Source organism: Nansenia antarctica, assembly GCF_963989245.1.
Source record: "Nansenia antarctica genome assembly, chromosome: 12".
NCBI lineage: Eukaryota > Metazoa > Chordata > Actinopteri > Argentiniformes > Microstomatidae > Nansenia > Nansenia antarctica.
Genome location: NC_137682.1, coordinates 18,151,456 through 18,167,198, shown reverse-complemented (window position 1 = coordinate 18,167,198; position 15,743 = coordinate 18,151,456). Strand labels below are relative to the sequence as shown.

Here is a 15,743-nt window from a genome sequence, read left to right as displayed (position 1 = left end):
AAGAGAGGATGGATAGTTATACACTGAGTCATACACTGAGTCATACACAGAGATAAATATGTCATACTGCATCATATTGTGTCTGTTTAACAGACTGATCCACCAGTCACTGTTGTCTTTCTATACAGCAAGCGGCCCTCATTCAACTGAACAATTAATTAACTAACCAACTAACGTTGAAAATAAGTAGTCTGAAAGTGGTCTCATGCAGACAACTAAAGTGCTCTTATCTTTCTTAATTCTGGGAAGTTTGATGTTTCTATCTTGACTGTAGCCGTTGGGTAAAGGCTGTCTTCTATTGGTCAAAGCTGCAGGAAACAGTTAATTCTCGCGGTTGTCTCTGGCTCTTTCTTTAGTCCATCCACCTCGTCTGCTGCTTCTTGGCCCCCCTTCCCTCGGGGGTGCAAGAGGGTGTAGTACACAACCAGACACAACAGCCCCACAACAGTGCCTCCGATTATCACAAAAAACATTGGACACAGATACTCTGCCTTCTCAGCCTCCGGTGTCAAGAGGCCAAAGATCAACGGACTGGAGATGTTTACAACGGTGTAGAACACGTAGTACACACACATGGCTGTTTTTGTGTCCTGGCCTTTGACGTTGAAAAAGCTGAAGATGAGGATGACTCCGACGATGGCCCTGTAGAGCCGCTCCTGTCCCCTGGTCGTACAGAAGGCGGTCCGGAGCCAGTAGGCCCAGACGGTCCCCAGGAGCCAGATCAGGGCCACGGCTAACAAACTGTAGCGACTCAGCACTATGAACAAACTCAGGCTCATGATGTGTGTGGTGATGGTGAGGAGTTTGTAGAGGAGGTACACGGCGGTAGGGAGTCCCGACGGCATCTCGTTGACATGGAGCAGGGACCGGCGGTGACACCGGCGGTAGTCCACCAAGGCCCAGGAGATGTTGAAGAAGGAGAACGCCATGGTGATGTCTGAAAGGAAAATCGGGACAGTCAGGATCTTGACGAGTCTCACAGACAGTCACACTCACACCGTGTGACATTATTTGTGGTTGTGGTTGATGCTGTGGTTGATGTTGTGTAAGTGCTCAGACATGTGTTACAGGCATCACTCTGTTGTGGGAAAATATCACTTCCTCAGTCACAAGCTCACACCGTGACTCCACCACCATCATCTGAAACACCTGATGTTAAACAGCTACGCCACCAGAAATCTAGCGATTTCATGGCGCTGGTGGAGGTATTTAGCCTTTCAGAGTGAATTTACCGGCTAACTGAATTTATAAACTAAGTTGCATACACACACGCACACACACACACACAGGCGCGTGCACACACACACACAGGCGCGTGCACACACACACACACACACACACACTGATACTCATTACTCACACTGCATGATAGATTGTTGCTTGGGCCCCACTAAGATATAGAGCTGAAGAAGGATCTGAGGGGCACTTTCCAGGAAGGTCTCAAACAGTTTGAGCATGCTCAGATCGGTCGCAAGGCGAAACAGCTCCAAGTGGACATCGGTTTTATCCTCCACAGTGTCAGATGGATTCGACCAAACCACCTTGTAACTCCTCTTCAACAGGTGGTAAAACCTAATGGACAGACATACAGATAGAATGCTGAAGGCAACAGCTTGAATGCACTACTATGCCATGGACCAAATAATATGTGTCTTAGATATTCAAAAGCCAACACAAAACTCAATATATCTATCATAATGTCCCTATGTTGTAATTCCGGCCTGTATAATACAGAACATCATTCTACCAGCACTCTGCACTGTAACATGCTTTAGATGCCAGTGTTCCTGTGAACGTGAAGTGTTGAGCAAAGCAACACATAGTTGCATGGAGTTCCTGCATTCCAACGCAAGAGAGTGTGGGTAGATACTGTAGTAGAACAGTATGTTTTATCCACTTATCTTTAAGTTCATCAGTCCATAAGGGCTCCTGACAGTGATCTTAAATCATGACAGCTTAAAAGCCCTCATTGATGGTGCTAGTGAGGGTATTTCATCTTGAGGACACACACACACGCTCTCTCATTTGATGATCTTCAAATCTTCTTTGATATATGATCTTCTCAGTGATCTTAAATCATGCCACTAAGACAGGAAAGCCAGACTGATCTCAACCCAATGACCCAGTAAGGTACATATCAGGTACTGTATAATCCCTCATCATCACATACCTGGTGAAGATTCCCATTTGCATAAAGTGGAGAGCAATAAGTCTACTCTTGGACATCCCGGATATGAATGGTTCTCCCCCAGGATTGATGAAGACATTGTTCATATCATCCTTGTACCACGTGTAGCTGAATATCTGTGTGCCCAATGTCCCGGCAAACACAAACAGAATGGTCAACGCTGACCAGCAGAGCTCTCCTGTTCGCCAATAGTGCACTGCTAGTATAATGTCTGTCCCGACGTCCACCACGTAAAGTACTAGCCCAACAATGGTGAATATGTATCGCTGCTTAGTGTAGTCAGAATCTGGTTGGATCATTTTTGCAAGTTGCAGTTTTCCCTCTGTGTTATAGGTAGATGTGTTACTGTGGGTAGTTGGTTGAAGTCTCAAAGAGTTCCTGTTGTGAGATAGTTGTCCTAGACAAGAAGAGGATGTCCCCGTGAATGACATTTAAAGACTGTCACCTGTGAAAACATGCAACAACATACTTTATATAAGCAGATACAGAAATATAGCATTTTACAGAAAACTTCTAAACTTGTGAGTGAACTTCTATTTGTGAGTGAATCATAGTAGCTGTTTGCAGACAGATTTGTGTTTGCAGTCAGAGGAGTTGTGCCCCAGAGCTCACGTTGCTCTTTGCCGTTGCTCTTTGCTTTATCTCATAAACTCTTGATAAGTGAACTGCCTACTTAACAAATAATCTATTTGTTCAACAGCAGGTAAGCACTGGACCATTACGTAATCTACTGATGCCACTGCTACAGAAATCAAAACTGGTGGCCACAATAGTCAAAAGGGACAATATTGTGCCCGTGCCACACTGAGGAAGCATGCATTCCTCATTTTGTTTCACACAGAAAACTTTGTGTTGATTGTCTCATTTGATTGACTGTGAGACTGCATCCCAAACATAGTCTCTTAGTAGTTTCATTTCCTCCAAGAATGTTCAACTGTTTTATGAATGAACAGGCTTTCTAGAAATCATATTCAGTGGCAAGTTATTCTTTGTTCCAGAAATCACATTTCATTATATACAGACAGTTGTCTTCAAATGAGCATAATCAGTCAAGTTAAATGTCAATAATACATAAAACATGAAAGATTGATGTCATTTACTTTGCTTACCTATACCTGTTCCTTAATTACATCACACATAAAAGAAACATCACATACTGTACACATCACATCTTACATGTTGGATTACTGTCTGTTGAATCAAGGGTTTGTCAGAACACAGGTTTACAGCAATGAAAGATTTATTTAATTTAATACCATAATAATCTAGAAATAATAAAACATATGTGTACCTACCGGTGTCAGTCATTCATACAGCTTCACTCTACAGAAAAGGAAGTGACTCTGACTCAGTGTCTAGTTTATTGAAACTCATGTGACAAGCTCCACCTTTGAGTAGAACACATGCCGATCTGACAACCACACCGCATTACATAACACATTACATTACATAAGTACATCTACACTGAACAACTGAGCAAGCCAGCAAATAGAAATAGAACAAACAGAAATAATGTATACACAATTAGTGATGACTCAACTTGCTCAGAGTATAGGGCCTAATCTTATTTGGTTAGTTGAGAAGGTGTTGTTCAGCTCCTTTGGCACACACACAAACACACACACACACACAGTCAATTGTCATGTCTCTGATGGCCTCTGCATGCCACAGGAGCTGACGAACACATTCTTAACAGGATTGAGATGACGCCTTATAGGTGAGGACGTGTGAATACCTGTGTGTGTGTGTCTCTGACTGTGTGTGTGTGTGTGTGTGTGTGTGGCCTAAATCTGTGGAGAGAGGAAGAGAATGGAGAGAGAGAGAGATATGACTCTCTAAGGCTCTGACCTAAATTAATTTCATGATGGAAATTAAAGAGCAAAATTAAAGAGTATTGCATAACTCAGCACAGCTATTCTATACCCTCCCATTCTAAACATGGAATACTCAGAGGACTATTTCTGTGTCTCACACAGGAGAAACACAGGTGATATTATGACTTAATCATCAGATGTCAATCAGAGGTCCTGCATGTGAGGAGCAGTAATCAGATGGATCAAACATGTCACATGGTTGAATTGCCTCCTCCGAACCAACCACACTCACACACAAATAATGTATATTATATGACTATACTTGCACACTACCTGCTTTCTTGAACACTACCTGACTACTTGACTACTTGTACTGTATCATATGCATTTTATATATTTTTAAAAATCATTTTATCATTGTATTTGTATCATGTATTTTGCACAGCATTTTTTAGCTATTGATTCCACTGTAGTACAACTACCATCACTTTATTACTTTATTATTACTGTACTTACTTTACTTAATTTACTTTACTCTGTTATTGTGATTTTGTATCTTGCTGCAATGCCAATGTTGAAGAACCTCCTAAGCCAAATAACTCTTGTATGCTTGTACATGGGATGTAATAAAAGCAATTCTGATCTGATATGATTGAGGCATCTTGCTTATTCAACACAAGGTATTTTGTGCTGTCTGTGTGTAACAAAAGGAGTAATGCATGCTTCCTCATTGTTGCACAGGCACAATATTGTCCCTTTTGACGATTCGTGAGTTTAGAATGATAAGGTTCTATCTCCGTCTAGTGTAGTTCAGAGATATTGAGCGTCAAAGTTTTTACATTCCATTATGTTTTGTGAGATGGAACCTTTGTATTTTATTAATTACTAACAAAAAAATGTCAACATGTCATTATAAAAATAACACCACACAGGCATTAATAAACACCTAATAATGCATCAGATTATGTAGAAAACTAAATTTTGACAAAAATGGAGATTAGAACCTTATAATTCTAACGTCACGGATTGCGGCCACCGGTTTTGATTGAATATGGCAGGCCCATAATAATATACAGTGTATGGGCCTCGGACACAGAGGCCGTGGAGGAGGAGGTGGCTTTTGGAACAGACTACCAGTCCTGCTGCACTCCAGACACACAGGGGGCGGTAAACAGAACAGACCATGTCTCTGAGGCTCGGAGACTAAAACGGTTCCCTGGTTGAAGCGCGTCGGAACCTGGACCCTCCCACAAGACGAAGAAGAGTGACTCGCTATTCATCTGAGCTGGCCCGTGGTTGTGAGACGCAGGAGAGCCTGGAGCGATCTGTGACGGCCAGATCACAATACTGAATAGTGCTCATCAGATTGTTAAAGTTGCTTTCAAAAACACATCAAAATGGGCATCCGAAAAAAGACCAACAAGAACCCGCCGGTGCTGAGCCATGAGTTTGTCATCCAGAACCACGCCGATATTGTTTCCTGTGTTGCTATGGTGTTCCTTCTGGGGCTGATGTTTGAGGTAAGAGTCTGTGGGTCTTACAGGTTAACCCTGGGGGTGTCTGATCAAAACAGAATGTCCGTGTTCTTTTAATGAATGATCGTCATCAAATGTAGTCAAATTGTGCAGATTGCAGAAGACGCCGAATTTACTCCATCTCTCCTGATGAAAATGGACACGGGTAGATCTCTCTTCTTTCAAATGTGCTACTTCCTATTAGTGACACGTTCAAAGTTTCTGCGTATATTATTCATAAACATGTTGATATTTCAACGGCATCATTTAGTCTCTCTCTGAAGGAAACAGCGTATGGTTATATGATCATATTTATGTTAAAGATCGGTCACCCATCTCGACCTGGTTGCCTTATTGTTGCAAGAAGCCACTTGTTAATTCGATTAATTCGGTGTTAGTCTTTCGATATTATGCATGAGAGTAGTAGTCTGGGTGCAAACGTGTCATTTTGCTAACGCATACGTGTAGCACTGTTTGGTGATCCTGCAAACGCCGATGGTTTACATTGAGACACTTCAGCATGGTCACTTTTATGCGCAGATCAAGTGTTACGTGGCAATCACTGAGCGAGTGAGAGCGCTGTCATCGTAGGAAACCCGCTCGTTCGAAAAAAACAAAAGTTGGATTTGGGACGTAGATTTTTTTACAACACATTTTTAAATACAAAGTGTATATAGCAAAGTTCATTAAATTCACTTTGTGTTGTTTATGTACTGAATTGGGGTTTTTTACTTGATTTTTTGGCATGGTTCATCCTTACTGGAAAATCAGAGTTGACGACGCATCATGGGAGTTGCAGTTTTTTGGCGTGAAGTTGCGGGATGCAAACTTGTCACCTTTTAGCCGTTTTAGCCGTTTTTACCTCAAAATAGGTCAACAATTTTCATAAATGTTCTTTGTTTTCAGGCAAAAAAAAAAATGTTGTCACCTTTTTGGGCCATCACCAGTTTGCATCCCTGTATATAGCCCATAGCAGGCATCTCAAACTGGCTTATTACACTCAATACAATTCCATATCAATCTCCTCATTATTTTTGCCCACCTGAATTATGTCAAGAGAATATGAATAAGTTCTACCATAGGCATAGTAGTCTTTGCAGACCGTAGTAGGCCTCATCAGTTGAGGCTGTGGAGGTAGACATCTGAGGACGGGGCTCATAGTAATGCATGGAACAGAATGAGGAATGGTTTTAAATGTTTAGCCTAATACTATTCCTCAATATATTCCATGCTTTTTCAACGAGAACGTTCTCCGATTTTCTACCTCCACCAGCCTCCCCTGGCCTACATTCAATGTCAGATCATTGATCTTCATTGTTCACAGGCTAGTGCACAGTAGATGATTATAGCCTCCTTAATGATGATGTATGTATAGCACACCAAAGTTCCCACAGAGAGAGCATACTAATGCCAAAATTGTTTTTGTGGTTTACCCCAAGTCAATGACTCAGATGCCCGAGTCAACAATTCCGCCATGCTCCCATGTCTGATCATTTTTCCCCTTTTGTGATGCAGGTTACCTCAAAGGTTGCCGTGTTATTCATAACTGTCCAATACAACGTGACCATCACAGCCAATGGTGAGTTTTTTTATATATGACCTTATTTGAAATGATTCATTCATTACAATTATATAGCCGTGTTGAAATGAACTGGGTTCAGTCTGGAGTTTTACAGTGCTAACACTGCAATTAGGCTTTTTCTCGGTTTGGAGATTCTTAGGTTTAATTTTCATGCAATGAATGACAAGAAAATGTTCTCTTCTCATCTAGCTCTTTCTCAGTGTGTGGTGAACCAGTTTGTCTAGTCAGCTCTGAATGAAGACACATGGGTGTAGCGTTCTTGAATTTATAGCACACGAAGTATCTAATTTGGATTGTCGAGCTCTTCTCATATGGCCTTCCAAGAAGCTCTTTTTTTCCACAAGCCCTTTTTTTTCCATAGAGCTATATTTAGTCAACTTGATTTATAAAGTTCTCTTGTGGCAAGGTTGTTCTAGGCGAATCGAGGCTAAGGTGTAATACAGGCCATTCAAGCCTTGTTCGTCTCAAGGTGAACACAATGTTTTCGGTTGTTTTACTGTTAAGTCTCGGAGTTCCAGTCTGTTCATATCAGCCTATATCCCAGGTGCTGATGGAGTGTGTTATCCTATCATGTTGTTGGGTTGTGTTTGAGCAGCATGCACTCTTCTTATCTGAGAGAGTTTCCACTTTCAGCAGCTCCCCCAGTAACTCATTAACAGTGTGGCATTGAATGTATACGACGAGTTGCTAACAGTAGCACTACGCATCACAGTAGGGAATTTGCTTACTCTTTTTTTTGTTTGGGTGTTTTAGTAACATTATTTCTTGGGAAGTTCGGCCTAGTTCTGTTGGTGTCGTTCATCGTCCATGACCTGTAGCTGCAGAGGAAAAATGAGGCAATTATTGTTTTCCCCTGATGGGTCGAAACGGCCCCCCTTCCTCAATGGGGCACTGCTCATGCATTTTTAAATAGCTAACATCTGTGCATTCCCATAACAAATTAGGGAACCCCCATGACCATCTAATGTTGGCACCCTGGAATGTTCACATGATTCATCCAGCTGTCTATTTTCAGTGTACCCCCAAAATCCCCAAATGTATGATTGATCTCTCTCTGTGTGTGTGTGTGTGTGTGTGTGTGTGTGTGTGTGTGTGTGTGTGTGTGTGTGTGTGTGTGTGTGTGTGTGTGTGTGTGTGTGTGTGTGTGTGTGTGTGTGTGTGTCAGAGGGCCTAGAAGAGACAGCAGTGAACTACTTCCATCATGGCCTCAAGGACTTGGCTACCGTCTTCTTCTACATGCTGGTGGCCATCATCATGCACGCCATCATCCAGGAGTACGTGCTGGACGTAAGTGGGAATACACACACACACACACACACACACACACACACACACACTCTCACTCTCACACACTGTGTGTTTATCTCATCATCATACTCTTATCACAAACAACAAGTGTCGGTGTCAAACACATAGTCAAGTGTCAGAGTATAACGATCCGTCTTGCCTCTAATGATTCGTCGTTCATTTGTTTACGTGTAGAAGATCAACAGGAAGATGCATTTCTCTAAGACCAAACACAGCAAGTTCAACGAGTCCGGTCAGCTCAGTGCCTTCTACCTGTTCTCCTTCGGCTGGGGAGCAAGCATCCTGCTCTCGGTGAGTGTCTTCATGCTGGGCTCGACAGTTTGACTGACTGTCCTGTGTATCAGAAATACATTTTGTACATGTGATTGAGTCCACACGTGTGATCAAGACTTTGACTCACTTTTTAGGAGAACTTCCTGTCCAATCCCGTCAGTCTGTGGGAAGGCTACCCCCACACATTAATGCCGTAAGTACTGGAGGAGTACACTGTTGCCTTGTGGGAAATATAATATAGACTTGATAGATGTTCCTCGTAGAGGTAGGATGTATTTTGTGCGCACAATTCCCAGAGAACTCTTGTAACGTTTGGTTGTGATCTAAATGAGAGAGAAGAGGTTCTTCAAAAGAGAGTCAATAGAAAATAGCAAACACAAACATTGCTGATGGAGCTTTGTTTTTGTTGACACACCACTCTGCAAGTCCTTCTCATTTGCCTGTGTTAGCTCCAATTTGCATAGACGTTCACAATGGAATGAGACGGATACAGTCCCTACGCATTTGTACGCCGTCCATCACATTTGTCAGCAGAAGTGCTCATAAGGGCCCCTGTACAAACTCCTCTGGCTGGGTTATGCTGTAGTACATTTGTTTTCGTCGGATAAATTGACTTTGAAATGATGTATTTGATGCTGCAGATTCCAGATGAAGTTCTACTTTATCTGTCAGCTGGGCTACTGGCTCCATGCCCTCCCTGAACTCTACTTCCAAAAGACCAAGAAAGTGAGTAACATGGAAGTTCTGTGTGTCTTCTTCTAGTACTATGTGGGAATAACTCATTTTGACCAATAGAATGTACAAGGCATACAAAAAAAAACGTGTTTCTTGGGATTTCCTGTTTGAGTTTGTGCTTCCTGCTTGTTTAAGTGAACATTGTTGCAGGGAGTTCAATTGAAAACATTTGACTGATGCTACTTATCTTCACCTCGATCTGACATTGTGAGGGCCTTTGTCGTCTTCTGTTTGTTGTGTAGGAGGATATTCCACGGCAGCTTGTGTACATCTCTCTGTACCTGGTCCACATCGCAGGAGCCTACACCCTGAAGTAAGTGATGTTTAACACTGGCACACATTAGAGAGTCCCAAATTGGCCTCCCTCCCTTGTTTCTTCTCCTGTGTGTCACGTGACAGATAAAGAGGTTATGATATCGCTCGAAAGTGTTTTTGATCAACGACGAAAGCAAGGGGAGACCCGATGCATCGAGCCGTCTCACTGCAGACTTTCGCTGTGATAACAGAGGCTAACTGTGACTGTGTTGTGTCATTCCTCCAGCCTGAACCGTCTGGGTCTGGTCCTGCTGGTTCTCCACTACTTTGTGGAGCTTATGTTCCACGTGTCCCGCCTGGTCTACTTCAGCAACGAAACCAGACAGACCGGGTAAGATTCCACTACCTCCAGCTGGTGTTTCAGATGCCCTGCAAGGACCTGGCCGCTGCACTTTTTTTGACATGGATGATAGATGCTAGCTTACGATGCTAAACCCCAACGTCTGACAGTGTTGGTGTGTCCTGTGGTTAGATGTGTATGTCTATGTCTTGGATAATTGTCACCTTAATTAGATACAGGTACATGGCCAGCTTAAACTATGTCTTTGAAGCGCTCTATAGGAGACCTCTGAGTGAAGGCCGTTAATTGCAAACACCCCTGATGTTGTAATTGTCAACGAAAACCACAGAGAGGTGCTTATTCTAGAAGTTGGCTGCACCTTTGACCATAGCCTAGAGCAGGGGTCGGCAATAGGCGGCCCGTGGGCCATTGCTGGCCCGTCACCAATAATATTTGGCCCAGCAGATTATTTTGAGAATCCACTCTTTTTTTTTAAATTATTTTCTTTTTTTTTTACAATATCGGACCGACAGTCCCACACCGCGCCTATAATGTCCGAATAGAGAATCTACCACCACCTGAATAATGCTTATTGTACTTTTATTCATGTTGAGAGTGAATGACACAGGGACAGACAATCAGGCAGCGGGGTGGACCGAAGCGCACTGACGCTGAACCCCTCATAGTGAATCATAAGCAGGTGGACACGGCGTGGTGCTGAAATAGCCGACATGCGGTGTGTGGTTTGAAAAAATAAATAACATCATTCAAACGTAATGTTTACGTATGTGACTGCAACACACATTATGAACAGTAACAAAGCAAATTCTGTTTAATTTTCTGAAAAACATTGACAACAAAATCGGCGCAAAAGTGGTGGTAGGCCTATGCTCCTGAAACGACAGAGCAAACGCGCTATTAGGGATAATAATTACAATGAGCCATAAGCCATTCATTCAAAATATACAAAATACAATTAGGTTATTAAATACAATAACGACAGGCTTGGTACTCACTTAATGTGAAAAGTGGCATCTCCCATCGGTCACTATTTGCTTGATATCTGGTGATATTGACGTCACTTTAATCCGCAGGCAGTTTTTTTTATTTTTTATGCATCTATCGATTCCTTCGTGCGTCTTTATCACATTCATTGAGGAAAAGGACGACTCGCATGTATAGAAAGGGAACATTGTGAGCACGGAAGATGTGAGTCTCACAACGGCTTTGCATTGATGAAAGGTAGGATGAACGTATAGTTCGCTGTCCATTCCTGTTTAAATGCCCTGTTTTCACCGTCAACTTTCCTCTTTAGACCTTTGGAGAGTGACATTATGTTTCTCTTGCTAGTTAGCAGGTTAAATGTTTAGCTAACTTCACCCGACACGCAAACAACCAATCCAATAATAAATAATGTGACCTTGTCTGGAGGAGGGGGGAATCATTCAGAATAAAAGTATGTTAAATAATTATTAGAATAAGTTAGGCTGCGATACATCGTCAGTCCACACATTTATTATTCAAAACTATGGAAAAGGGTGAAACTACGTTTCAACGTTGTTGAGAATCACAACACAAACTCACTAGTCAAGCCTAATACTGCAACGAAATGGATTGGACTGCTACCTAGTTAATTATAACACTACTTTACATTGTTAGCAGGCTCACAAAACAAGCTGTGTTAGTTGACTAGCGATGTGTACATTTCTCGAAAGAAAAGTCAAATTTTTTAACAATCAATTACTTAAATTATGTTCGGGCCCGCCATCTAGTGGCAATTTTTTTTTGGGGCCCGAGGCCAAACCTAATTGCCGACCCCTGGCCTAGAGGAAGCCTTTTTAACCAAAATCTTAAAATACCAACAGCTGGAGCAGGCCATATCACAACTGGGCTACAGATGTCAACTTTTAGTTTTTATATTTGGCAATTGGCAGCCTGGGCCATGTTCATAAGTCTGTTGTTAGAGGCCTTCATATGGCTGGTCTTCCTAAGAGAAGGGCCAAACAGTTAGCAAAATATTGCTCAATATCCGCTGTTATTGGTAGCCGCTCAATATGGAGAAGGCGGTGCTTCCTGTACCCATGAGCGGGATACTGTCTGTCTTATAGTATTGATCAACCCACTGGTCTGGTGCGAATAACATCCTGTGTGTGGCAGAACTGGTTGTTGGCTCAGCATTACTGTAACAAATTGTTTCCAGGATGTCAAAATGCACTGTTAGTATTTATGTCCTGTAGAATTGTACTTTGTATGTGGACATAAATAAAGCATTTAAAGTGTGTCCGTCCTAGGTTCACCATATGGGCCACCCTGTTCGTCCTTGGGCGGCTGCTCACCCTGTCCTTGTCTGTTCTCACTGTGGGCTTTGGCCTCGCCAACGCTGAGCAACAAGGTGTGGATCTGGCTGCAGGAAACTTCAATGTGCTCTTAGTTCGGTAAGCGTTTGTATGGAGATTCAAAGTGGGAGGAGGGAGAAACACTTAGAGTGACTCTAGACTGTGTCATCGAATGAGACAGATGGAGTTCAAAGTGATTTCAGTTAACCAAAGAGTGTTGATGTGTGCCTGTACTTGGAAATGGTCATGTTGATGTGTGCCTGTACTTGGAAATGGTCATGTTGATGTGTGCCTGTACTTGGAAATGGTAATTGTGAGGATTCATTTTTTGAAGGGATGAGATTTCTGAAGTGAACCCCTGGTTGGTGTTGAAGGAGTAGTGGGAGTGTTGTTTAACTCTGTTCTCCCCACACAGGATCACGGTCCTGGCTGGCATCTGTGTAACTCAGGCCTTCATGATGTGGAAATTCATCAACTTCCAGCTGCGCAGATGGAGAGAGCATGCGCAGGCGCAGACCCTGAAGAAGAAACCAGCTGCGCCCAAGAGCAAGTCGAAGAAAGACAAAGGTGAGCATGGAATCAACAGTGAAGTGGGTTGATATGCATAGTCATATGTTGTTGTTTTTCAAGATTCGTCTTCAAATGTTACTAAAATGGTAATTTAATAATATATATTTTTTAAAATAAATAATTTGATTCACATGATGTTGACCTTATTTTCTCTTGTTTGCAGCCAATGGAGTGAATGGATCTGTGAGCGCCAACGGAGCTGATTCGCCAAGAGCACGGAAAGAGAAGTCATCATAAACAAAGCCTAACCCTCGATCCCTCGGTCCCTCACCCCTTTAAAAAGAGCCCTTTTCCTCCTGTCCCTCCCGTGGCTGCGTCCAGCCATCTCATTCCACAGCTCTATCTACTCTATCTGCATCTTCAGCTCCCACAGGACTACAAATCCTCTCCGCAGGACTACAAGGGCCAGAATGCATTTAGCTTTACCTGCTTGTTGCCAATATCCAGTGTTCTTGATTTCAGAATCTTGACTGCTGTGCCGTTACAGTAAAAAAAAAAAAACTAAAAAGAGAAAACGACATAAAACATGATTTAAAAAGAACGTATTTAAAAAGTGCCTATTGAAACCAATTGTTTTGTACAGGGTGTACAGATTTCAGGAATGATAATAATGAAATTTCAGTGTTTGAGTGATGTTTTTCCAAGCCAGAACATTTCATGCATTTTGTCAGATATATTTATCAGATGTATGCTGTATAACACTGTGTTTCCGTTTCACTTGCAAAGGGCTTCTCGATTTCATCCGCATCACGGAATCACTAGCACAGACTCTCACGCCACGGCCCTTGTTCATTTGCTAATTAACCCTGTCTGTATTAGGAATTAAGTTGCACATTTATATCGATTCCTTTCCGTGTCTCCTTTCTTTCATGCTCATTGATACTGTATGTGTCCGCCACATGCTGTGACCTATCAATTGCTTTTTGGCCTGAGCATGAAATAAAGGGATGAAGGATAGAGACCCAGTACTTTGACATACCGGTAATCTTTGCTTCAGGCTGTGAACATTTTAAGGGCCAATTTTTTATACCCTCAACGTGCATGCTTCCTTCCGCCCTTTCTTGAAGTAATCACTGACCTACCATCATTGATTACTCCCAAGGAAGGGTGGATTGACTAATGTTCATGATATTTAAACAGGGGCATGGCCATGGTAGGTAGATTCTCTGCCCAGCATTGAGCAATGTTGACAAAGGAAGCATGCCGCAAAGATGTCAGGGTACCCTGTTGCAGAATAGAGCTCATTCAGTATGATGCAATGTTCTAGAATGTTGGTGAATAAGGCCCACATTCTACCTTCACTAGCTGCTTTTACTTGAGATCATATAAAGCTGGAAGCATATGTCTTTATCAACACCATACTCTTGAGTTTGATGCTCATGTCTTTAAGGTCAGGAAAGGTTATGCCAAATCATGGCCTAGTTTATGGTCAACCCAATAGGAATGCTTTGCTTTGTGCTTTGCCCTGTATATTTTGTCTCCTTTGAAAATGTCCACAAGAATATAATTTGTTGTAAAAACATATTGGATTATGTATGAGGAAAACTTACGTTGTGTGTTCTGTTGTCTGTCCCCGCCACAGTACGTGCCAAATGAGAGGTTTATAGCATGACATTGCATAAATACACGCCTGGTCTTTTTCCTTTAACATGCTCACTTGTTGCTATTAAAATAATTTACACAGACATTATTCTATGTTAATTGGTCTCAGACGCTACTATAGAAAAATATAGTTACTGACAATGGAATGTTTGTGTACACAATCATATCGTAAACTGAAGTGTGGCATCTTCACAAATTCTCAGAGTGTAGTGTATATGCTACTACAAACCACACGATGGCGCCATGGTTCGCATTTTATCTCAAAAATGTCTTCATCTATTAGAGAGTTGTAAGGGAAATACAGAATTGGCCAAGCAAGGTGGTGGCCTTCCTGAGATGTTTATGCTAGTTTAGAGCAGGATATTAGTATGTTGATATTATGGTATCACAGGACTATCTTCCATCTCCGTGAGTGGTTGAAACGTGTAAACAGTGAGGCTCGATGTGTGGAATAAATCAGCCAAACAGAGCAGAACCTGTAGGAAACAAAGTGACCTACTTAGCTACCAGCCCAGGAGCAATGTTGATCTATCCTCTAGTTTTTTTTTTTTTTTTAAGTCACAAACTGAAAAAACCAGGCCTAACTCAAAGTTATGTCAGCAAGATACAGTACAGTATGTATGTCACCTAATGGGTTAGTTAAACAGAGACTCCAATTGCATAAACACAATTAGAGTTTTTATTGTAGGCCCACGGAGTTGCACTATACTGCTACTGATTTGAATGATTTCTTTACATAGACTACTTTTTTTTAGAGCAAGGAACACAGATATTAAACAGCACGCCCTGTTGACAATGTGTAAGGTTCATTTCTTATTGATTAATTTGGTGTTGAGAAATATTTGCTGCATTCCTTACGGGTTTCTGCATTTGCAGCACACACACATTTGCCTGTGCTCCTAAAAAAACCATCATAATGGAATCAAATGAATTTCAATAAAATATAGGACTTTTATTATGCATTGCTAACCTTTAAGGTTACTCCCCGCAAGGTTGCTGGAGATCCCCTGGTAACTGAGATATAAACACACCAATAAGCAGATAGATATAAAACACACTGTCTTACAGGAAAAACCCCAGATGTACAAGTAGCCTATTGTATACAGGCACAAAAATGTAAGTCTCACTCTCCTGTTCAGTGGGTGAAAGGTGGGAGGAGGATGCTGTACTGTAGATCTATTTGTTGCCGACATGGCCACACAACTGATGTGTAGCATTTATGACAG

At 42.0% G+C, this 15,743-nt stretch overlaps 2 protein-coding genes across 2 annotated transcripts; one reads left to right on the top strand and one right to left on the bottom strand.

Annotated features, from left to right (window-relative positions):
- Nucleotides 1-302: 302 nt before the first annotated feature.
- Nucleotides 303-2,267, bottom strand: xkr9 (XK, Kell blood group complex subunit-related family, member 9; the record flags this gene model as incomplete). Its single annotated transcript, XM_080543607.1, has 3 exons — nucleotides 2,171-2,267; nucleotides 1,361-1,572; nucleotides 303-937 (listed from the first exon to the last, which is right to left on the bottom strand). Exons 1-3 carry the CDS (start codon nucleotides 2,224-2,226, stop codon nucleotides 303-305), a joined length of 903 nt encoding a protein of 300 aa, XP_080399733.1. The 5' UTR covers nucleotides 2,227-2,267.
- A 2,999-nt stretch (nucleotides 2,268-5,266) lies between these two features.
- Nucleotides 5,267-13,485, top strand: tram1 (translocation associated membrane protein 1). The gene is made up of 11 exons (XM_080542659.1): nucleotides 5,267-5,522; nucleotides 7,032-7,095; nucleotides 8,264-8,385; nucleotides 8,581-8,697; nucleotides 8,814-8,872; nucleotides 9,321-9,405; nucleotides 9,657-9,727; nucleotides 9,956-10,060; nucleotides 12,301-12,444; nucleotides 12,761-12,912; nucleotides 13,079-13,485. The coding sequence occupies exons 1-11, from the start codon at nucleotides 5,400-5,402 to the stop codon at nucleotides 13,150-13,152; spliced, it is 1,116 nt and encodes a 371-aa protein (XP_080398785.1). The 5' UTR covers nucleotides 5,267-5,399; the 3' UTR covers nucleotides 13,153-13,485.
- Nucleotides 13,486-15,743: the final 2,258 nt, after the last annotated feature.

What these genes read in the sequence shown, in the direction of transcription:
- tram1 (XM_080542659.1), top strand. Translation starts at nt 5,400, where the DNA reads ATGGGCATCCGAAAAAAGACCAACAAGAACCCGCCGGTGCTGAGCCAT. An exon ending in TTCTGGGGCTGATGTTTGAG is followed by an intron (nt 5,523 to 7,031) that starts GTAAGAGTCTGT and finishes TTTGTGATGCAG; the next exon opens with GTTACCTCAAAGGTTGCCGT. An exon ending in GCAGGAGCCTACACCCTGAA is followed by an intron (nt 9,728 to 9,955) that starts GTAAGTGATGTT and finishes TCATTCCTCCAG; the next exon opens with CCTGAACCGTCTGGGTCTGG.